The sequence below is a fragment of the Nannobrachium achirus genome (genome assembly GCF_963921795.1).
Source record: "Nannobrachium achirus genome assembly, chromosome: 16".
Lineage (NCBI taxonomy): Eukaryota > Metazoa > Chordata > Actinopteri > Myctophiformes > Myctophidae > Nannobrachium > Nannobrachium achirus.
The window spans coordinates 20,712,854-20,737,891 of NC_137823.1; the positions used below are offsets into that span (position 1 = coordinate 20,712,854).

The 25,038-nt window shown below is 41.6% G+C and overlaps 1 protein-coding gene across 2 annotated transcripts in view; it reads right to left on the reverse strand.

The window, feature by feature from the left end:
• Positions 1-24,356, reverse strand: part of coq8aa (coenzyme Q8A-a) — a 61,077-nt gene extending 36,721 nt beyond the window's left edge. The window contains exons 1-5 of one of the 2 annotated variants that reach the window (XM_080744419.1): positions 24,113-24,356; positions 14,012-14,107; positions 2,232-2,331; positions 1,565-1,647; positions 431-678 (exon numbers count right to left, since the gene is read on the reverse strand). In XM_080744419.1, coding sequence (XP_080600545.1) covers positions 431-678; positions 1,565-1,647; positions 2,232-2,325 — 425 coding nt within the window. In that variant the 5' untranslated portion in view covers positions 2,326-2,331; positions 14,012-14,107; positions 24,113-24,356. The remainder of the gene's footprint in view (positions 1-430; positions 679-1,564; positions 1,648-2,231; positions 2,332-14,011; positions 14,108-24,112) is intronic. The other variant, XM_080744418.1, reaches the window with a different exon arrangement.
• Positions 24,357-25,038: the final 682 nt, after the last annotated feature.

Here is a 25,038-nt window from a genome sequence, read left to right on the forward strand (position 1 = left end):
TTAATTTGATCTGGCTTTCTTTTCATTTCTCAGTCCCCAAATAGTTGCTTACCGGTATTTGGGCTTGTTTACTAAATGTTGTTCAAACCAATGGTTCTCAAAAATTATTATTATTTTTTTTTCATCTGAAGGAATCCCAGATTAACAAAGGAAACAACCCACAGGGCTTTCTTGGGTTTGGACTGTATTGAACTGTACTTTCCTGTGCTTTTTTTTTGCAAAGTATTCAATCAATCAATAAGTGGCCTGTAGGGCATAGCATTGTCATGCGACGCGTTGAGTGAGTTGTGAGCTTGTAGATCTGCTATTTCCAGTATTTTTTTAAATGTTTGAAAATACATTAACCTTTTTCAACATGGAAACTATTATGATAATTATGTCAAATAATTGCAATTAGACGAATATGTAATAATTGTGACAGGCCTATTACCTGGGGTCCTGGTGGAAGGACCTGGTCTGTCCAGTGAACTGTGAGCTGGGGTCTTTGTAGCCCTCGAACAACGACTGCTTCCCGGTTCCCCCCATCGCCGTGTGCTCCCCCGCCGCCTCCTCCTCGCCCCTCATCATCATCTCGTCAGCCTCCCGGAACTCAGCCATCAACGCCGGGTCCACCTCAGGGAAGTCGCCGAAGTCGTCGAATTCAGACGACGTTTGCTGCTGCTGCTGACCAGTAAGCCCCTGGTAAAACGAACACACACACTCTTCAGCAAGTTGTCATAGTACTGTAAGATTATAGTGATTATAGTATTATATTGATATCTAGTTCTTATGATACATCATGATACGGGATAGCTTGTTAAGAGTCTAGGGGCTCTATTTTGATCCATGCCTTATGCCTAAACTTCTTTGCCTTTTTTTACTATTTTGAAAAACATTTTTAAATATTTAAAATAGCTGATCTGCAAGCTCACAACGTGCAGATGTAGATCAGCATTTGAAGTATTTAAAAATGTTTTTCAAAATAGTAAAAAAAAAAAGGCAAAGAAGTTTAGGCATAAGGTTTTTGTAAAGCTTATCTTGTTATGGTTCAGCTTGTTCAGCTGAGTACAGTATAACTGTGATCCCTGAATAGTGCCTCTTGGCAGAACTACCTTGTATGTATTTCTGACTATGATATCACATACATAAACTTGACCACCACCACTGCACAGTACTCTCTGAATATTAAATACATTTCCTGTATTTCCATGTTTTTTTTGTTTTTGTTTTTTTGTTTTAGTTTTTTAACCACATTTAACTTGGTTTCTTTACTTTCGTCATGTAATTATAGGTCAATGTTTATTTCCAAAAAATATTTTCTGAAATTACGAAAGCTCAACAAAATGCTGCCATTTTCTCAATTTTCGTGTGACACCCCTAGGGCTTATGTGGTTAAATGTCCTTAATTCTGAAATTCTCTCATACACACACACACACACACACACACACACACACACACACACACACACACACACACACACACACACACACACACACACACACACACACACACACACACACACACACACACACACACACACACACACACACACACACACACACACACACACACACACACACACACCTGTATCGTCATCATAGCAGCGCCGATGCCTTGCTCAGCAGTCATTTGGAGTTGTTCAGCCACTGCACCGATCGCTGGGAGCCCTGTGACAGAGAGGACAGCACACTTTACTGCAAGGGCCAAGGACCCCTAAATTGAGAGAGAGAGGAAGCAGGGACCCCCACATCCTCTTCGTAGATTCCATATAGTTTCATTGTTTGACAGCACAATCATCAGTGTATTTTGGATTCATGTCAATTTGTGTTTTTCAGATATTTAACTACTTGAACCATCCATATTCCATACTTAATAAACTTGACCTTTCACTCTGTACTTAGTCTGCTCTTTTTCCCCTCTACACCAAACCTCTTTGCTGAAAATAGCCGATCTACAAGCTCACAACGCCCCTTCTAACTGGAAGTCATTTCACATTTTCTACCCGTCTCATTGAGGGGAGTGCTGTAATAGAGGGTATGCGTGTGACATCATCATCATCATACCCGGAAGTAGTGCAGGAGCCGGGAACGCCTACTGAGTGGCAAAAAAAATACTTTTCTGGCCTTGACAGCCCATATATCCAAACAGAAAAGTCCTATATGATTGTATTAAACAACGTTAAACTCACTTTGCCACTCACTTTATGCACGCGCATACCCTCCATATAGTGTGGTTTTAAAGTGCACCGTACCTGTCCCGCTGCGCAGGGCGTTGGCCTGCGTCTCCATGAGCGCCTGGCTCACCTTGGCCAGACCTCGCATCACTAACACCATGTCTCCTGCCATGACAGACTGTAGAGAGAGAGAGAGAGATATTACATTAAATCATGTTTTTATTACCTATCTTGTCTCCATTATTTGTTTTTATATATGTATTATTGTGGACTCGCTGAAAGGCGAGACCAGTATGTTATACCACATCCACAAGTCAAGTTTATTCTCCTAAAGAATTACCAACAGTACAAAGATAATTTTGTACTGTCACACCAACAAGTGCAACCTGATATAAATACAGTACAACATGTGGGCTTGAGACCAGTATGTTATATCACTATGTTATACCAACACTTTATACACCAAGGTTATTCTCCTCCCCAAAAAAGCAGGGCCTTTAGCCAATGAGGAGCAGCCAAAGGGTAGATGTTTGTGCTCATACATGGTGTTCCATGCGAGCCCACACTGTTTCGTAGGAACAGTATTTCTAGTTCATCATCATTATTATTATACACAGAGACATAGACACAGAGACAGAGACACAGAGAGAGAGACACACACAGAGACAGAGAGACGCAGAGGGAGAGAGAGAGACGGAAGGGTTGAGTGAGAAAACAAGATAAAGATGGCTAAGATTTCATCATCAATAATGTATTAACTTGCTATAATACAATAGGCCTGGAGGTGGAGAAAGACATGTTACATGCACACAATGGCAAGGAGAAAAGGTCTGGAGTCAAATATCTTAATCGGTAAACATGGTGCAACATGGTGTGTGTGTGAGAGAGAGAGCGAGAGAGAGAGGAGGAGGAAAGATTTACATACACATGCAGCCAGTGGTGGGAGACGTACTTAAATGTTTTACTCAAGTAAAAGTATCAATACTGCAATATAAAAATCTGCGTTCCGCCAATGCATTTCAATGACAGTGAAGCGGTTTCATGCCAGCAGAGGATTTCTGCAAAAAACGCTCCCTTCTCATTGAAATGCATTGGCGGAACGCGGATTCCACTCTCATAGGTATTTTGGTCTGAGGGCACCCTTTCAAGTAAAAGTCCAGAATTGAAAATGTGCTTGAGTAAAAGTTAAAAAAAAGTATTGGCGTCAAAATATACTTAAAGCACCAAAAGTAAAAGTACAAAATGTTAAAAAAAATAGTAGATCTACAAGCTCACAATGCGTCGCATGTGAGCTTGTAGATCTGCTATTTTCAAATAGCCTAGGTATAAAACAGGGCTAAAGTGGGCTAATGTAAGTTTTATAATAGCCTATAATCATTCATATCTGCAAAGTAACTAAAGTTTTCAAATAATTGCAGTGGAGTAAAAGTACAATATTTGAATCCGAGATGTAGTGGAGTAGAAGTAAAAGCACTGGAAAACACTCCAGTAAAGCACAAATATCTAAAATGTGTACTTAAGTAAATGTACTTGGTTACTTTCCACCATTGCATGCAGCTCTACAGTATGTGATGCATTTATTATTATGTGACCAGAGGCATCAATTGGGTATGTTGGCAAGGTATGGCAGCTGCCATAACTTGGCTACAGGGAAAAGAAATAAAATGTACTTGTGCCAGTCATGTTGCCACACCTTAGCTTTTGCTGAACTGACGCCACTGTATGTGACGTGTCACAGCAGCTGGCACCGACGCGTCAAGCAACAGCTGACCAGTTTGGCGCTCTATTTAAGTTCACCCCATTCATTCACTGGTGTGCCTGTCTCTCAGCGTCACCGACGGTTTTGTTGCGTTCCCTTTTCTCCATTTCCCACCCACCCACCAGTGTTGATTTTGTCGACTAAAACTATGACGAAAAATATTTGTCGACTGCGTTTTTTTCACGAAATAAAAATTAAGCTGTGATGACTAAAACTAAGACTAAATATATTGACAATTTTGTCAACAAAATAGACTAAAACGTTAGGGAGCGACTAGTGGAGAAGAGAGTCATTTTATGCTTGGTTGCTCTCAGGTGTTGCGTGATGAAAATAGCAGATCTACAAGCTCACAACGCGTCGCAGCTGTTTGGTTGCTCTCAGGTGTTGCGTGATGAAAATAGCCGATCTACAAGCTCTCAACGCGTCGCAGCGCGACGCGTTGTGAGCTTGTAGATCTGCTATTTTCAGCACACAACCAAGTGTAAAATCAGTCATTACGATGCCATCAAGGCCTGCCAAAATACATTATAGTAGACTAAATCAACTGTAGATTTAGTCGCCTAAAATCTTATGATATTTGGTCGACTAAAATTAGACTAAAACTAATACTTTTCAGATGACTAAATTATGACGAAAACTAAATTACATTTTATTCAAAAGACGATGACTAAAACTAAATCAAAATTTGCTGTAAAAAACAACACTGCCACCCACCCACCACCACTAGTGGGGGTTCTACTTTCCCTAGCAGTGGTTCCCAGACTGAGGGGTCACTCGGGTCCCACAGGGGGGTCCCCAGGTGATTAGCTTAAAGGACAACTTTGTTTTTTTTAAACAAGGGTTCATATTTTAGATAGTCATTAGAGAAAAGAAAAGATGAGTGTTAAAATGTTTTCATTTACTTGATTTTAACGATTTTGATTTGCATGCATGCCCCCAGGCTGGGGGTAAGTGGCTAAATATGTATTTTTTTTAGACACAATAAGCCCATTCCCAAGATGCACCGCAATCGAATATATATGATTACAAATTTGGTACACCTTGTGGTTGGAGTGTCCGCCCTAAGACTCGGAAAAATGTTCACGCTCACAGAGCCTCGCAGTGCGAGGCTTGTGAGCTTGTAGATCTGGTATTTTTGGCTAAAGTTCTAAGAATATGGAAACTATAATGCATCATAGGTGTCGAATGATCTTGTAAAAACACAGATTTTGGCAAAAATATCAAAAACCAGCAGATCTACAGTACAAGCGCTATGAGCTTGTAGATCTGCCGTTTTTGAATAGCCAAAGTATTCAAAATCAAATAGAGGTTTGAGTGGTTAAAATGATTGTGACGCTATATTAGATTTAGCTGGGGACCACCTGGAACCCCCTCAAGGACCTATTCCTTGGGATGAGCAGGTCATTCATGAGTTATCTCAGTGGTCCTCAACCTTTTCAGGCCGTGACCCCCAAAATAATCATATTTTAACTGGGGACCCCCCACCCTGACAAGCACTAAGAGTTGAGGCATTACAATTTGTATAACACGGTTCTATTGTGAAAATAGCTGATCTACATGCTCACAACGCCTTGCATTAGTTCGTCTATTTTCACAATTTCTGCCTCTAATATTGGACCATTTGGCCAATGTTAAATTTGTCATTTTAGAGGTATTAAAAATTCCTTAAATTGTCACTTTAGAAATGTGCAGACACCCTCTATAAACTTAAACTTATTGTGTGTTTACTCACTGTTGAGTGAGAAAACACTTAAGTTAATCATCTGGGGACCCCCCTGGGGGTCCCGACCCACAGGTTGAGAACCACTGAGTTATCTGACTGAATTAACAGATTTTCAAGTGAAAAGAACTCGAGAAGAGAGAAAGGCTGTGGTCTTCAATGAGCAACACCTTTGTACAACAAAGTATTTAACTAGCTAGATGTAAGCTTTCAGCCCTGCAGCTTCCTCAGCATCCTGGTGCTCGCTCAGCAATGGACAAACAGATCAATACAAACAATGGATAACTAACTCCACCAGTGGTTTTCAACCTTTTTCATATCATCGTTGTCGGGTGGAAACCTTGTGTCCTTGTGACCGTTCGTTTTGTATTTATCATTTCAAAAATGAACTAAACTAGTGAATATAGCAGATCTACAAGCACACAACGCCTCGCGGGTGCGAGGCGTTGTGTGCTTGTAGCTCGGCTGTTTTCACTACTTTTGTGTGACAGCCTTGTATGATGAAGCAGGGCTTTGCTTGGTGAAAAAAACGTACAAACTTGAAACTTGGAGATACGAGGTTTCTGTCCGACAGTGACGATATTAAGGTCCATTATTTATTGGGCATTTGAGCCACGGACCACCATTTAGCCTCTCAGACCCAAAACCTAGAATATTTTGTTATCGTTTGATACGGTTTTGTCCACAATTCCATGCTGTATTGATGTGGTACCATAGGAGAGATAACAGGCAAATGTTGATCAAAACAACAACTCTTCTACAGTCTCTAATTGTGTAGACATCTTATAAATTAAGTAATGCAGATGTGTGACAATAATTTAACTCTTGAGGTTGTAAAATGAATCCAAATGGACCCGTAAGGGTTTCATTTTACACGAAGATCTATAAGTGTCCCTTTGGTTACCAACTCTCCATCATTTAGCTGGGGAGCACCTGGACCCCCCCTCGAGGACCACTGGTGGTCCCCGGACCACTGGTTGAAAACCACTGAACTAGACTAAACAAAACATGGACTAACCCTGAGAAAGACACATAAAATCAAGCGAAAACGAACAAGAAAACATAAAATACAACTACAAAATACACATGAAATGAACTGCTATTCCAGCCGGCATTGGGCGCATTACCTGCTGATCCTGATCTGGTCAAACAAAGTCAGAATAATGGTACTGTACTCCTCTAATTGTCAGGCTCTGCTTGTTAGAAGCATAGGTCCTTGTTGACCAAAGTCAGAATAATGCTGTACTCCTCCAATTGTCAGGCTCTACTTGTTAGAAGGTCCTCGTATCACGTCAACCGTTCCAATTCTGAAGTTGCTGCTAGAGTACTACTGCCATCTCTTTAAGATAAAACACCTTCACACTACCTTCCCCCAGACAGCTGCTTGCTTCCATGCACGTGTGTGCACATGTCATGTGTGTTTATTCGCGCCTAAGTAGGGAGTGAACAAACTCTTTCAGCTGTGACCCAGAAATAGTGATTTGTTGTTGCTGTGAGCCCTCCCTCCCTCCCTCACCCAACACTCACTGTACTGTATTCAGGGATTAGAGCAAAAAGAAAATGATCTGAAGCACATATTTTTGTTAGGCTCAAAGTAGTGTTGATTTCGTGACGAAAACTATGACGAAAAATGTCCGTTGACTATGTTTTTTCACTGATGAAACTAAACTATGACTAAATGAATATATTGTCAATTTTGACAAATAAAAACTAGACTAAAAGGTTAAGGAGGGACTAGTGGAGAAGAGATCCCGTAGAACTAAAAGACATGTCTTGACATGTTTGGTTGCGATAGCAGATCTAAAAGCTCTCAATGTGTCGCACTGCGACCCGTTGTGAGCTTGTAGATCGACTATTTTCAGCAGTGTAAAATCAGCCATTACGATGCCAATGAGGCCTGCCACAATACATTTTTGTCGACAAAATCAACTGTAGATTTAGTCGACTAAAATTGTATATTTAGTCGACATGAACTAGAATAACACTAAAACATTTCAGATGACTAAAACATGACTTCGGTAAAACTAAATGATTTGTGAAACAGCGTTAAGAGTCCCCTACACGAGTGCTGCGCTTTATAAACAATTATCACAATATGTAATTATGATTTTTAGCTCTTGTCTTTCTAAACCTGTTCTTGAAGTTGAAAGAATTACAGATTGAGTTTTAACCCACTACTAAAGGTCTTCTAAAATCCTAACAGTTTTCATGTCAAGAACCCTCAAAGTTGAGTTAAAAACAAATTCGCACAAATCTTCAAGATTTTTCGAAAAATAGCAGATCTACAAGCACATAGTGCGGCACGAAGTGACGCACTATGAGCTTGTAGATCTGCCATTTTTTAATAGCCGACCAATGTGCCATTTATATATAGCTGAAATCTAAAATGCCACAAATGCTTTCCCGTATGATTTTAAAAGATTTCTCTTTTAACATCACTAGTTTGACCCATTCTAGTCGGGCCATAAATACGTCTAATAAATAGAATCGGGCAGTTAAATAGACCAAAGTGGTAAAACGTATCCACAACCTTGGAGCAGCATTAGAGGAAGGCACGGTCAGCCCGATTTACAATTAGTCGTACGATGGTGTCGGGCACGTGCCAAAAATAGCTGATTTACAAGCTCACAATGTGTTGCATCTGTGACGCTTTGTGAGCTTGTGGGTCTGCTATTTTCAGCGCACGAGCCTGTGTTGTACAACTAAATTAGGCGTCGGGTTCTTTTGTCAACTGGGATTGAGGGACAGAGAGGAGTAGCTGTTCAGAGGACCTACTGTACAGTTAAGAGGACATAGGAGGTGGAATAGAGGGCAAAGGATTTCAGAAATATAATATGTTGGTGCCAGTCCATGTTGTAGCAGGGCTGGGCAGCATTTACTGTATTTCCAGAGGGCCATTCTGACAGTGGTGGAAAAAGTACTCAAATGTTTTACTTAAGTGAAAGTATCAATACTGCAATGTAGAAATACTAAAAGTCCAGAATTCAAAAACGGACTTTAATAAAAGTAGGAAAGTATTAGTATCAAAATATACTTATGTACCAAAATTAAAGTAGTAAAAAAAAGACAATAGCAACTACAAGCTCAGATAAACCGTGTGAGCTTGTAGTTCTGCTATAAAATAGGGCTAAAGTGGTTAATGTATGTTTTGTAATATTATCTATCTATAAATGCGAGAAGTCTCTGCGTGTGTGTTTGTAATCCGCGTATCTCGAGAACCGTTCGTCCCACCGGCTTCAGATTCGGCACGCGCGCTCCCCGCCGCGGCACGGAGTGCAGTGCCGGGCCTCGACCCGACCCGACGCGCGGTTTTCCCTAACCGGCGCGAAACGTTCGGAATCTCCTTATGCGGGGCTGATTGTTGACATCAGGCTGTTCCGGAGGAAATCGGCGCAAAATCGGTCATTGTGACATCACTGCAGTGCCGGGCGCAAGCGCTGACTCATTGTGACATCACTGCAGTGCCGGGCCTTGCCTCGACCCGACAGATATCTCCGTATATGGGCATAAGACTGAGAACTCCATATATGGGCATATGGGCAGATACAGAGATCTCCATACAGTATATGGGCATATATAGACAGATATCTCCGTATATAGGCATAAAAGGGACACAGACTGATACAGAGATCTCCATATATGGGCATCTGAGAACTCCATATATGGGCATCTTGCCTCGACCCGACAGATATCTCCGTATATGGGCATAAGACTGAGAACTCCATATATGGGCATATGGGCAGATACAGAGATCTCCATACAGTATATGGGCATATATAGACAGATATCTCCGTATATCTATCTATAAATGCGAGAAGTCTCTGCGTGTGTGTCTGTAATCCGCGTATCTCGAGAACCGTTCGTCCCACCGGCTTCAGATTCGGCACGCGCGTTCCCCGCCGCGGCACGGAGTGCAGTGCCGGGCCTCGACCCGACCCGACGCACGGTTTTCCCGAACCGGTGCGAAACGTTCAGAATCTCCTTATGCGGGCTGATTGTTGACATCAGGCTTTTCCGGAGGAAATCAGCGCAAGCGCTGACTCATTGTGACATCACTTCATAAAAGGCTCTGACATCACGTACGCCACATGAGTCAACAAAAAATGGACGCATAGTGCAGTGCTCGGCCTCGACCCGACCCGATACACGATTTTCTGGAACCAGCACGAAAGGTTCGGATTCTGATGTCTGACATAAAATGGATGCAGACAGACAGATACATATATCTCCATATATGGACATAAATGGACACAGGCAAACAGATGGTCAAAGATCTCCATATATGGGCATAAAGTGGACGCAGACAGACAGATACAGATATCTCCATATATGGGCATAAATGGACACAGGCAAACAGATGGTCAAAACGGGTCCTATGACAACAGGTATAATGGGGTTTGCATTAAAGGGGGAAACGGCACTGTGTCTGCAACACAGTCGGAGGCACAGACAGATACTCCATATATGGGCATAAATGGACACAGGCAAACAGATGGTCAAAACGGGTCCTATGACAACAGGTATAATGGGGTTTGCATTATGGGCATAAAGTGGACGCAGACAGACAGATACAGATATCTCCATATATGGGCATAAATGGACACAGGCAAACAGATGGTCAAAACGGGTCCTATGACAACAGGTATAATGGGGTTTGCATTAACCCATTTAGGCCTAACCTATAGTTAGGCCCAAATCAGAAATTAGCCTACAAAAACAAATATGTTGCTACATACTGTACATGTACTGTAAGCCCCTCCCATACACTAAAATGTGTACCCGGCCTGAATGGGTTAAAGGGGGAAACGGCACTGTGTCTGCAACACAGTCGGAGGCACAGACAGATACTCCATATATGGGCATAAATGGACACAGGCAAACAGATGGTCAAAACGGGTCCTATGACAACAGGTATAATGGGGTTTGCATTAAAAGGGGAACCAGCACATTTGTCTGCAACACAGTCGGAGGCACAGACAGATACAGAGATCTCCATAATGGGGATAAAAGGGACACAGACAGACAGATACAGAGATCTCCATATATGGGCATAAAATGGACCCAGAACTATATCTGCAGTGATCTCCATATATGGACATAAAATGGACGCCGACAGACAGATACAGATATCTCCATATATGGGCATAAATGGACACAGATGGTCAAAACGGGTCCTATGACAACAGTATAATGGGATTTGCATTAAAGGGCGGGGCATTCATTCCCTATTTACATCGTTCCCGAGTTGGCCAGGTCGCCGACTAGACGCTGGGCCGCCCGAAGGGCGGCCCAGCTTCTAGTAATTTATAATCTGCAAAGTAACTAGTAACTAAAGTTGTCAAATAAATGTAGTGGAGTATAAGTACAAAATTGTATTTAAGTGCAGTACTTGTAAATGTAGGCTACTTAGTTACTTTACACCGCTGCATACTGACTTTGATAGAGTGAGTAAAGTCCACACATTTTACAAATGAATTGAAACTTGAAACCCATAACACATAACAGTTATGTTAAAACTGCATGAATTTGGTGGACATGCCACACTACTTCACAATGAGGTTCTTTCACAACAAGACAGCTGGTAAAAAAGGACAACTGGTAAAATAGAAAGCCTATCCTCCCCCTGACCTTTCTACAGTAAATACCATTCATTTTTTATTTGGTTTTCCGACAGTCTTATGATGATATTTTCTGCATAAGTACTGGGTTCTATTTGTCATTTAATGTTGTATGAGTTGTAAATGGGACCCCAATTTAAACAAGCCAAACACTTTCTTGTGGAATGTATCCTTTTACAGTAGTTGACCTTGTACCAGTGAACTGGACTGTCATGAAACTGTACCCTCTCCTATGCGAACCTCTAATAAAGTCTTCAATCAGTCAATCAATGAGACATGCCAGTGCCAGACTGGCATTTACTTTACAACGAAGTCCTTTCTCAACAAGACAGCTGTGCTGTACTGTATCACTCTGGCGTACTCTGGCCTACAATAAAACTATTATTAATTACATAAAATAATCTGCGTCAATGCCGTATCAACTATTAAACAAGTCTATAAATGTATATACTGTATCTTATCTCATCATCTGATATGCACCACTCCATAGGTCACTGATAAAACTGATTGCATTATGTTATAAATAGACTGTTACATTAAAAACAAAACATTTATAGTACATACAGAGTACATACATACATTATGCAGGTATGTACTCAAATGGAAAATATTTAGTACTATTAATTGGAGTCAAGTTTTTGTTTCAAAACTAGCATATGGCAACCTTTTAGAATGTAGATTTGTTTTGTTTTTTCTTGACTCATGTACTTTGCATTCCAATGTTGCCATACAGTATACACACACAATTCCACAAGCCAAGATTGGGTCCTGACCTGTTCCGTTTGTGTGACGGATTTAAAAAGTGAAAAGTGTCACTTCTGCATTCCATTCTGTTACAACAAACTATTAAAACTATGTGCATGTGCGTATGTGTGTGTGTGTGTGTGTGTGTGTGTGTGTGTGTGTGTGTGTGTGTGTGTGTGTGTGTGTGTGTGTGTGTGTGTGTGTGTGTGTGTGTGTGTGTGTGTGCACCTGTGCAGTGTGCATGTGTGAGCGTGCACCTGTGCATGTGTGAGAGTCTTAAAACTTTTTTTTTCTGTGTGGCTTTGACCAACATGCCCCGACAACACAATGCAGGGCTCTGGGCCAATAGGAGAAAGTGGTTTCCGAAATCTCTGAACCACTAGGCGTGTTCACACAGAGGGTGGGGCGTCGGCCAGCGTCTCACACTAATTAAACAGTAGACTAAAAAGATTTCTCCACATGAGACATCAGTAGCTGACACAGCACACGGCCAACGCAACAATGCCAGTTCCTCATCCATGACATTTCAGAGCAGCCTCTTGCAATATTTTGTGTAGAAGCCGTTGCACTGCTTTTGTTTTTATTAGATTAGTGTTATTTAGTATTAAGTATTATTTGGCATTATTTGTTGAATTCATTTCTTAGATAATTGGATTATTGGTTTATTATTTGGGCACCAAGAGCACCCAGGCCTAATTGATTGACAGGCAGCAAGTGCATATCGTCACTGTCGGGCAGAAACCTCGTATCTCCAAGTTTCAAACTTTATTTTTTTTGTAAAGCAAAGCCCTGCTTCATCACACAAGACTGTCGCACTATACCAGTGAAAATAGCTCTACAAGCACACAACGCCTCGCATCAGTTGTGTGCTTGTAGATCTGCTATTTTCACACAGCTATTTTCACAATTTTAAATCGTTTTTAGAATAACAAAAAAGGGAAGGTTTTGGACATACAAGGTTTCCACCCGACAACGATGATATAGGAAGGAAATGCATGAAAAAAGGGGAGATGACATGCACATCCAAGTCCAACCCTAGTTGGGCAGGTGCTGAGCGAACGAGTAGATCCTAGAAAAATAAACAAAATAAACAAAAACACTCGCACACTGTGGGCTCACCCGCGAAAATGTGCCTTATTGCACCAAATAAATGTTGTGACGTTTCGAGCAACACTGCTCTTCTTCAGACACAAGAAGAGCAGTGTTGCTCGAAACATCACAACATTTATTTGGTGCAATAAAGCCTATCTCCCACTGCTCCCTAGAAATGTAAAAATGTTTTGTGGCGATGCGACTTATTGTGAGCTTGTACTGTGGATCTGCCATTTCCCCCCCAAAAAATAAAAAGATTAAAAGAAAAATACAATTTAAATGAAAGATTTTAGAGTATAAAATAGGTTCTAAGTTATTATGGGGGGAATGACAATACATTGACTGTAATAATTCCAATTGCAAAACACAGACAAGAGCAACGCCAGGTTCCTCCTCTATTACATAACATGTTGAGCAACTTCCCAGTCGGAGGTTTGGACCTTGTTATTGTCACTGACACTCGATGCGGGTTGGACTAATAATAACACGAACCTGATAAATCATCAGTCCTCCTAACTAATAAACGTGTCATGTCGTTAAAGAATGTTTCAAAAATATTCCAAGTTGTTGGAAGCCGGTGGGACGAACGGTTCTCGAGATACGCGGATTACATACAGACATGCACGGACGCAGACAGAGATTTGTCGCATTTATAGATAGATTAAAACGTCCTTAAATTGTCACTTTCGAAATACACCCTCTATACACTTAAACGTTATGTTGGTTTGATTACTGTTGAGGGAGAAAACAAAGTTGAACTTGCACATTAAGTTAATCATCTGGCGACCCCCCAAAAATAATTTGGGGAGCCCCCAGGGGGTCCCGACCCACAGGTTGAGAACCACTGGGCTAGCATCTAGCACATTCTTTTCAGGCATGCTTGAAAAAGAATTCAAAAGAATATACGTATAAAAAACTTTCTTACATGAACCCAAGGAGTCCCTATTCAGGTGAAAGTTCTGGAAACCTGCGGGGGTCCCCGGGCCGCACTTTGAGAACCACTGATATGCAGTATGCTGGCCTGCTGGCAACACAAAGACAGACACATGAGGTAGGTGAGGAGAGCAGGATAAAAGGAGAGGGAAGCAGGGGATGATGGGAGAGAGAAAAGAGATGACAACGAGAGGAGAGGAGATTAGACAAGGGACTGTTGTGATGCCATCATGCCAACTAAGCAGTGTTAACTTTGTTGACTAAAAACTATGACTAAATGTTTGTCGACGTCCTTTTTCCACTGACAAACTAAATAAAAACTAAGCTATGATGACTAAAACTGAGACTAAGGACTCTGTTTTCGTCCATGCCTTACCCCTTATCCCTAAACTCTTTTGCAATTTTTTACTATTTTGAAAAACACTTTTAACTATTTCAAATGGCTGACAACAAGCTCACTCAATGTCAATGTAGATCGTCTATTTGGCGTATTTTGAAACGCTTTTCAAAATAGTAAATAAAGGCAAAGAGGTTTAGGGATAAGGGGTAAGGCATGGACAAAAATAGAGCTCTAAATATATATGGACAATTTTGCCAACAACTAGACTAAAATGTTCTAGTGGAGAAGAGGTCCAGTAGAACTAAAAGACTAGTCATTTTATGTTTGTTTGTGCTCAGGTGTGAAAATAGCAGATCTACAAGCTCATAAAGCATCGCAGCGCCATGTGTTGTGAGCCATTTTCAGCCGGCAACCAACTGTAATATCAGCCATTACAACACCATCAGGACCAAAGACTAAATTAAATTGTATTCAAAACACTACGACTAAAACTAAATCAAAATTGCTATCAAAAATTGACACCCTTAATGCCAAGAGATGCTGGGTGTACAGTACAGTGTACAGTGAGAGAGTCAGTATACAGTAGAGTACAGTGATAGAGTTACCGTGTCAGAATGCCTGCATTGTTACCCCGGCACGTGAATGTGAATGAAAGTGTCACTTTACCGATGACGGTGCGTCATCATGACATGCGCTCAATATCACAAAATATTGTCACAACAAGAGATATGTGGGCTTGTGTGCGCGTGTGTGCGCGTGCGTGCGTGCGTGCGTGCGTGCGTGCGTGTGCGTGTGTATGTGTGTGTGTGTGTGTGTGTGTGTGTGTGTGTGGGTGCGTTGCGTTGCGTTGCGTTGCGTGCGTGCGTCAGTTGAGGTTTGGTCTAGCATAGCTCTGGTCCAGAGCGTCAGCGAATTCTCACTGACGCTCTGACAGGCGGCTGACTCAAAGACTTGACCAGGATCTCTCTACACCTATGAGGGCTCAACTTCAGTCAAATGAAACAAAACTACCTCGCTACTCACCTAACCAAAGGTAGTTTTGCGTTGTTGAAAGTTGAAAGTGGGAAACCTCTCAGCACCCCACCCACTCTGTAAAATACGCCGCTTATTTCCAGGTTTTGTCTGCGGTGGTTGTATTTTATTTCATGACACAGATAATGTATTTTACAGAGTGGGTGGGGTGCTGAGAGGTTTCCCACCACGGAGAATAGACTTTCAACAACACAAAACTACCTTTGGTTAGGTGAGTAGCGAAGTAGTTTAGTTCATTTTGACTGAAGTTGAGCTGTCGTAGGGGTAGAGAAATCCTGGTCTAGTCTTTGAGTGACCCGCCTATCTGGACCAGAGCTAGGTCTAGCAGTGGTTCTCAAAGTTCCAGGGGGTCCCCAGCAAAAGTAGTTAACACAGCACCACAATCCTTTTTACCACAACGCGCTGTGTGCGTTTTTTTCCCCTGACAAACATCATTTTCAGATGGGGGTCCGGCGCGACCAAATACATATCAATTTGGGGGTCCTTGACGTGAAAAGGTTTGAACTACTAGTCTCTCGAGTAATGTTGTGAGAGCTATATATATCCATCCTATATGTAGTGGGGGAGTGAGCATGTGTCTCTTTACTGGTGGAGAAAGTGTGGTCGGACATACTTGTGAAGTTGTGAGGCCGTTTAACTGTTCAATGAAGTCAATGCTTCCACAGAGAGTCAGAGCATTGAGAGAAATGTCGGTGTGACTAAGAGAAAGGTGAAACATATCTTTGCATGGAGATGGAATGTCCAACTATAATGCGAGCAAAAGTTCAGTAGCATAACAACTTCCATTGTGTGGGGGGGGGGAGCGTTAGCCTCGCAGGCCATCCCGAGCTAGGTCATCACCAACAATGTGCTTCCTTTCTCGGTCTGGTGGTCCTCCCATAGAGTCTCCTTATGAGAATTTACGTTCTAATTTCCAATCAAATGGCTGCATTTGGAGCGACCCGCCTCACAGCGCTCCTAATTGGTCGAGCAGCTGCTGCAGCTCTCACATTTTGTAAACAAACATGGTGGTCCCCATGCCCGACGCGAGTTCACAAATCGCAAATAAAAGCTGCATTAAGCGAAGTTTTATCTGAAATCAACGGAATCTCAGAACTTAAAAAAGAACAACAGTTTGCACTTTTAGAATTTCTGTCTGGAAAAGACGTATTTGATGTTCTCCCGACGATGTTTTGATGCGCTGATGACTACTGACTGGACCTGTCAGTCAAAGTGAGTAACTACGTCATCGCGTAATGCATTGTCTACGGAGGACTCCCAGACTCTCCCCTGGGAGAGTCTGGCTGTTGCGAGGCTAGGGGAGCGTGGTAGGGAGTGGACCAGAGAGAGACAGATACTGTAGATACAGAGATCTGTAACTAGGGCTGTCACAATTATGACATTCTACATGACGATTAATCATCACTCAAATAATTGCGATTAGCGATTTAATTGTGTTTTTGTCGTTGACAATTGCATTTCTATTTGGCTTTGAAGTTGCACATGGCAGGTATGACACTTATAAAAATGGAAATAGCCAAACTACAAGCTCACAAGTTGTGAGCTTGTAGATCTGCTATTTCTACTATTTTTTTTAATGTTATGAAAAAAATATATATGAACATTTTTAAACATGGAAACGATTATGGCGAAAATTCAAAAATAATTGCGAATATGTCAAATAATTGCATTAGACGATTCTGTAATAATTGTGACACAGGCCTATCCACAACCAGAGTAGAGGAGTAGAGAGTTACATTAGCCCGTGTGCCAGCCTGCAGATGGATTCTTTATTGTTTCTCTTTGTTTTCCGAACACACATCATCTCTGTCGGGGAGTGAATCATGGAGTTAGAATAATTGAGATAAGAGGTTTCTGCCTGACAGCAGTGTTATTTGAGCACCCCCAAATGCCCAGTCCATTGTGTATGATATACAGTAGACAGCTCTCATGTGATCATTGAACAGTAAACACTGTACCCTGTATATTCATCTAACATGGGAACAACAGTCACATGACGGTACATAACCCCACCCGTTCACTCAGATCAGCTAACACAGGGATGCTGACAGAACCCCAGGACAAATATCCACTCGTCCTAGACAATTTGCCCTCCTGGCCCCCCAAACTGTGGAATAAACTCCCTGTCGCACTTAGAACTACAGACTCACTCCAGCTTCCGCTGTGGCCTGAAGACTCACCTAAACCCATAGCACTGTTGCACTCCCTTTCCATTTGTTATTGTTGTTGATGTATTACCTGCTTATTGCAGGTTAGAACGGGTACACGTTTCCCCCTTGGGATAATAAAGGTATCTATCTATCTATCTATCTATCTATTATTTTATGCTTTAACTATTGAAAAATAGCAGATATACAAGCTCGCTGCGCTGCGAGCTTGTAGATCTGCAAAAAAATCGTGAAAATGTAACTTTAAGTGTCTTTTGCATCCTTCTAAGGTTTTTTTTGAAAAACCTATGTTTCTATGTCAGCCATCTGGCCGGCCATCGTCAAAGAAAAGGTCCTTTTCACTTAAATGGAGCTTAGTTAGTCTGTTCTTGAGAGACTACTATGTCAGTGGTTCTCAAACCTTTTCATGTCAAGGACCCCCAAAATGATATTTATTTGGCCACGGACCCGCATCTCAAAATATTTAGTTCCAGGGACCACCCAGAAGGAAAATTTGAGTTACAAACGTTCGCTTTGAAAATACATATATTCAAAGATTTGCACACATTTTCACGACTTTTTCAAAAATAGCAGATCTACAATCTCGCAGCTTGTAGATCTGCTATTTTTCACTGGTTAAAGCATTCAATAATTCTAGGCCTAAATGGGTTAAAATGCCTAATGCCTAAATTGTAAATTGTCCCATTCATACGTTGTCGCTCACAGAGAATGGCAGATCTATAGATTAGATTAGATTAGATTAGATTAGAGTTTATTTGTCATTGTAACAATACAGTACAGGTACACAGGCACAGTTTCATTTGTCAACGATCAACTCATTTACAAAGAACAGTACACATACAAGTACATTCACAGTACAACGAAATGTATTTGTGCATTTAAGGGGGCACGGCTGCTGCCATTCCACGGCGCTGCCAATAGCCCTTTCTTGCTGAAAAAAAGAAAAAGATTTGGGAGTGGGGAGTACAAGCTTTGCGTTTGGGTGATGGGGGGTTGCAGGCTTGGGCTATTAAAAAAAACATTGCTTCCATACAGTTCCACTAATTTGAGGAACTGCCTGGGAGAAAGAAAAAAGAAGCCCTGACAAGACATTGGGGGGGGGGGGTGGGGGGGGTGTGGATGAAGGCAGATGAATGGTTGTGTGTGTGCATGCGTGTAAGTCTGCGATTGTGTTTGTGTTAGTAGGTCTTCTATTCCCCTGGATTAAAGCTAAATAAAATATCACGAGTCACAATATGTCCTCCTAATGGTACATGGCGTATTTATATATAGCGCCTTTATCCAAGGCACTTTACAATGATTGTGCATTACATTCACCCATTCACACACACATTCATACACAGAGGAAACCATGCAAGGCACCAACCTGCACATCAGGAGCAATTGGGGCTTCAGCATTTTGCTGAAGGACACTTCGACACTGAAGCCCTTATCAGAGTGAGAAAATAAGTGGAGGCCATCATAGTCAGTCACGGTGAAGTCCTATCACTGTGACTGACTGGTCTAGATCGACCAATCAGTGAACGGGGTGATGGGTCGATCTGTCTGATCGCGGTGGTTAGCTCTTCACCGCGAGTAATGACGTAATGTTGTAGTTTTATGACTTAAAAAGACTACACCGCGGTGGATAGCTTATCACCGCGGTGCCTACTATGATAGGGGCTTGACTCTGGGGGAGTCCTGGATTGAACTGGGAACCTTTCCGGTTCCCAAGCAGTGACTCTACCCTGGGCCACTGCTGCCCCCACTAACTATAATGGAGCCCCCCAAATGCTCCAATCTCAAAATAATAACAGAAAATTGCAACAAATCAACTGACTTCGGTTTTTTGGATTTCATAGTCTAAGTCTGCATGTCTGCTATGGAAGCATGTGGCACAGCGCAATTAGCCTATCTACAAGCTCACTCAGTGTAATCAGTCTAATCTACATTCTAATCAGTCTACTTGTAGATTGGCTATTTTCACTGTGCTACATCATGCTTCCATAGCAGACATGCCGGCATCTATGGAATCCATAACTGAAATCAATCTTTAATTTGTGACTGAGAACTTTAATCCATGTATTCCTGGTAGGGATGGGCAATATGAAATGTCTGGCCGATATCGATATCCGATATAATTAATTTCTGTTATGGCCGATAACCGATACAAACCGATATCGATGTGATCTCATTCTGTATTTTCAAAAAGTATAATCATTTTGGCCATTCTGAAAAAGGCATATAAACACTGAATTTGAAAGAAAAGCACTTTATTCCCAAACTAGGGATGCACCGTTATTGAAATATAGTCTTTTTGTTTAAAATGTTCCAACTTTGTGACCCTTTTGAAAGCATCCCCAGCAAAACACTGATGGAATCTGCAGCCTTCATCATCACAAAGGGCTTTTTCAACATAATTACCGGTATTATAAAATATTGGCTAAAAACGATATTTATTTATATTTGCTCGATTGGCTATATTGGCTTATTTTGATATTGGCTCGATACTGATATTGCTTTTAAAGAAGGCCAACATCGGCACATAGCGATATGATGACCGATTAATTGCCCATCATCCCTATTAGGAGGGCAATATGGGAACGACTGCCACTGCTTACAATTTATGACATTTATTTTACGCAACAATGTACTTGTATCTCTAGAAAGCCTGGTTTTCATTCTTACATTATTAGGGTGGTCTGGTCTATCGCCTATGCCAAATACGGATATTACGGTAGTTAACTTGGAGAACTAACTACCATAATATTAGTATCCGGGCGCTGCAATGCTGTAGACCAACATGTATTTGCAGTAGCTCGCAGGCTTTTATAAGATTTCAGAGGTTTATAGAGTAGGTACAGTAGGCCCTGCCACAATGCCGGCCCTGGGTTTCCGTGGGAATGATTTTTGGATGACACACACAGTACATGCTCCCGAAAAGCACGTAGCCTGTGCTTCCACGTATCCGCTGGTCTTCAAATTCAATAGACTGGAAAACCAGTTGATCCCAGTCTAAACCCAGTGGAAACACAAGCTTGAGTTTCGGGGACACCTCTACGTGCACACTGCACAGGCCCTCACACACAATGACCTGCTTGGATAAGAACACAATCAGGCCTGGAGCCTCAGCTGTTCTGTTAGCCGCTGGTAGTCTTTCAAGTAACCCTGCAAGCTGTTGGCTCACTGCGATGGAAATAGCCAGGCATCCCTGGTGTGTGCGTATGTGTGTTTGTGTGTGTGCGTGCGTGTGTGTGTGTGTGTGTGTGTGTGTGCCTGTTTCAACTACTGTACTTGTGAGGGCCAAATGTACCCACAAGTATAGAATTGGAAAAATGGACATTGTGAGGACATCTTGGTCTTCTTCATATTAGAGCAGGGGTCTTCAACGTTTTCAGGCCAAGGACCCCTTAGTTGAGAGAGAGATGAAGCAGGGACCCCTACAACCTGTTCACAGATTCCATCTAGTTTCATCGTTTGACAGCACAATCGTCAGTGTATTTTGGATTCAGGTAAATTTGTGTTTTCAGATATTTAACCACTTGAACCGTCAATACTTAATAAAGTTGACCTTTCACGCTGTACTTAGTCTGCTCTTTTCCCCCCTCTACACCAAAGCTCTTTGCCGAAAATAGCTGATCTACAAGCTTACAACGCCGTTGAGCTTGTAGATCTGCTATTTTTGGCTAAAGTTCTCAAAATATGGACGCTAGGGTTCAAGTGGTTAATGTAAAAAAAGAGAAAAAAGGTTTCTATCACTCAAAGATTTGGAAGACCCCTGTAGTAACTCCCCCTATGGGTCCCGGGCCCCCTGTTGAAGACCCATGTATTAGAGAAATTGCTGTTTAGTGGTTTTAAAATACTTTTAGAGCTAGGTTAGGGTTAGGGTTAGACATTTCAGGGTTAGGTTTAGGGGTTGGGTTGGAGTTATGCCTGATTTTATACCTAACTGCACCCCGGGTGTCAGGCACCGAAAATAGACGATCAACAAGCTCACCGCGTGTCGCAGCACGACCCCTCGTTGAGCTTGCAGATCGGCTATTTTCGGCTTCAGAGTTAGGCCTTTAAAAAAAGGGCCCCATGTTTCTTTTCATGCCATTCATAGATTGCTGTTTCGAAAGTATATTTGTGTGTGCGTGTGTGTGCGTGCGTGTGTGCGTGTGTGTGTGTATGCGTGCGTACGTGCGTGTGTGTGTAGTGCTTGTTGGCTGCCAGCTACTGTACTTGACCCTTGTCGCCACGGCGCAACAAGCTAGCTCATGCTTTGTTTTTGCTACAGTACTTGCCCTACACTTCGCTCTAAATGTCAAAGCCAGAGCAGATTATATTTACAGTCTGACTCTGCAGGAGCCGGCAATCTAGATGAGGGTCTGTCTTCTTGTCTGTACGTGTCGTCTGTCTGTCTGTCTGTCTGTCTGTCTGTCTGTTAATCTCACAACAAACTGCTGCACCGACCAGTGGCAAAATAATTGTGCACACTTCTATAGACCACATGGCATCTTATATTATGAACTTTAAGTTTATAATCACATCCAATGGGGCTCTGATGAAGCCTTGTCCGTTCAACGCTTAATAATCACTGGATAGTACTCACAGTAGTAGTCTATACCACAAAGATTTGAGAAGGATTATATCACCTTAAAAGCTTTCTGTGAAAAGATGTTTTAGACTCCAAGACAGTTTGATGATAGTGAATGCTCAGTAAGACTTTGAGCATTCTCTAAAATCAAACTGACACAAAAACATGAGCTGAAGTTTGAGTAAGATATTTAAGGAAACTGGAGTTAAAATCAAACAAAACTAAAAATGTGTGACAGAAAACTGGACCTGAAACCAAGTGTTTAATTATAAAACTACTATGCTTGGCCACACTAACGCACAATATTGTACAATAATGGTAATGGTTGTATGACCAAGATGCAGTATGTATGCTGACAGATTCTATACTGGCAGCTTCTGTTGATGGTAGACTATAAACTTTCTGAACAAATGTTTTGAAGCAATTCATTTTTTGTTTGTATCATTGTTGCCAGATATCACAGCCTGGGACGCCTGGTGAATATCTATGGCAGCCATGTTAACTGTCAATGATGATAATATCCTAGATAAAGTACTATGTTCTATCCATCTGTCTTTCAATGTTATATGAGATACTTAAAGTGTGGTTCCTGTGGAAATAAGCCTCGGCTTTCTAGGATCTCCTTTTAGTTGACCTTGTACCAGTGATTTGTACTGTCATGAAACTGTACTTTTTTCTATTGCAAACTTCTAATAAATTCTTCAATCAATCAATCAATCAATCAATAACAGGCTATAGCCTAACAACTGTGTCTCTTCTAATTCAAGCCACGTCTGATTCTACGTGCAGAACGTGACACTTTCTTTCAGTGTGTGTGCAAAACGTGAGACTTTTAGTTTGGGCAAAGCGTGACACACTCTTTCAGTGGCCTGAGTGATCATCACAGTCATGGGGCACTCCCATCCTCAATATGAGTCATTCATTTTCCATTTGGAATAGATCATAATAGCCTAATAACAACTTAAGTTGTTATTAGGCTATTATGATCTAACACAGAAATCAGGTAATAGCCTACAATTATATACACAATGCCTATGCAACTTTTTTTTCTATATAACCATACATTGTGAGCACACAATTAGAATCAGATATGCCACATGGCTTTGCAATCTTGTTAGCCTTGGAACAAGACTGCTGTAGGCCTACATTGTTATTCAGTGCATGATCTACTCCAAACAGTATTTGGTGAAACTATCCAAGATTATTAGGCCTACATAGATAGGCCTACACAGATGTCAGAATAGATAACAATCTGTGGCAGGCAGCTCTTTCTGCCTAACAACCATAGGCTATGTAGTTTGCAATAAACCAACACTATTAATCTTTCAATAACAAATTCGTCATAAAGTGTATAAAGAAGATACACGGCGGCCATAACATCCTGATAGAAGTTGTTCAGTTCATACACAGAGGCAGAGCACGCTGTATGTAGCATAAGCTGCATGCAATGCAATTGCAAAGCATTGATTCATTTGGGGACAGCCTTGTTGTAGCGCCAGCACATGTGCACGAACCAAAAACAACAGATCCGCGACTTTAGTTAGCCTACTCATTACTTTATAGATTTCGATTATTATTACAAAAACACACATAAACCACTTCATCCTTCGCAGATCTACAAACTCACAATGCGTCGCGATGCATTGACTGTGAGCTTGTAGATCTGCTATATTCAGATTTTTTTTTAATACCTTTGAAAAATTCTGCACAGCGAGTACTTTTACTTTTGGTAGAAGTAGGTACATTTTGATGCCAATATGTACTTTTACTCAAGCACATTTTTAATTCCGGACTTTTGAGTACTTTTCAGAATTGATAATTACTTGCGTAAAAAATGCTAACCTACTGCTTGCATTTGATTCATTTAAATCCATGCAACGTGGACAGCCTATATGTGTACCAGAAACAACAGATCCGTGATCAAAATACACACACACGGTATAAAAGCAACATGCATGTTTTTACAGAGCTATTAGACAGCTGTCAAACACTTACCAGCTGTTTGGTGTTGTTGTTTTGTTCGCCCTTCAACTGCTGCTCTGTTGTTTTGCAGCTCACACACAACTCTTTCCAGCGAGGTGAAAAAAGAGGGCGGAATAACTTACTGCAGACAGTGTTTCTATTAATAGTGTTGTTTAAACAACACACTAGATCATATTCATTATAGGACTGATCACCGACATTTGGCTATGGTTCCTCGTTTGCACACAGTCGCCCTTGAATGGCTCAGTCAGTGTTGAATCTTGTTTTGTCCCCAAAACCTGTTGCGTTCGCTCCCCCTGCCATGAGGACACTGAGAGACAGAGAGCACAGAACGTTACTGGCCATCGTCCAAAAAAAGGGAGAAACAGCGCCCTCTCTGTTTTGTTCCAGCACGGAATATTATGTTCTTGAGAGATTAAAGGAGTAGTTCACCACCAAAATGACTTTTTTTATATAGCTATTACAGGTCTTCCCCAGGGCCCATGGTTTATCAAACTTTCAAATTTCAAGGTCTGCCCTTAACTCTGGCAGTTTGTTTTCATGTGTACCCTGCCAGAGTTACAGACTTCTATGGGTCAATTTATACCCCCAAAGGAACCCACACAGTCATGCATACTCCAGGTGAAGTGATAGCTCAAGCGCTTCACCTTATTAGGTGATGAGCTATCACTTTTAGGAGATAACAAGTGGATTTCAGGCTCAGTCATACTCCAGGGTGGAGTGAACAGCTATCACTGCGGTGTCGTTTTCTAAAGTCTGAAAACTACAACATTATGTCATTAGCCGCGGTGAAGAGTCTCTTCACCGCAACTGTGGAGGCTCGCCTCCACTTGTTATCACCTAAAAAAGTGATAGCTTATCACTTAAAAAAGTGCACCTGGAGTATGCTGTATGCATGATCGAGCCTTTCACTTCTCAAACAAACATGGGGTCGATTG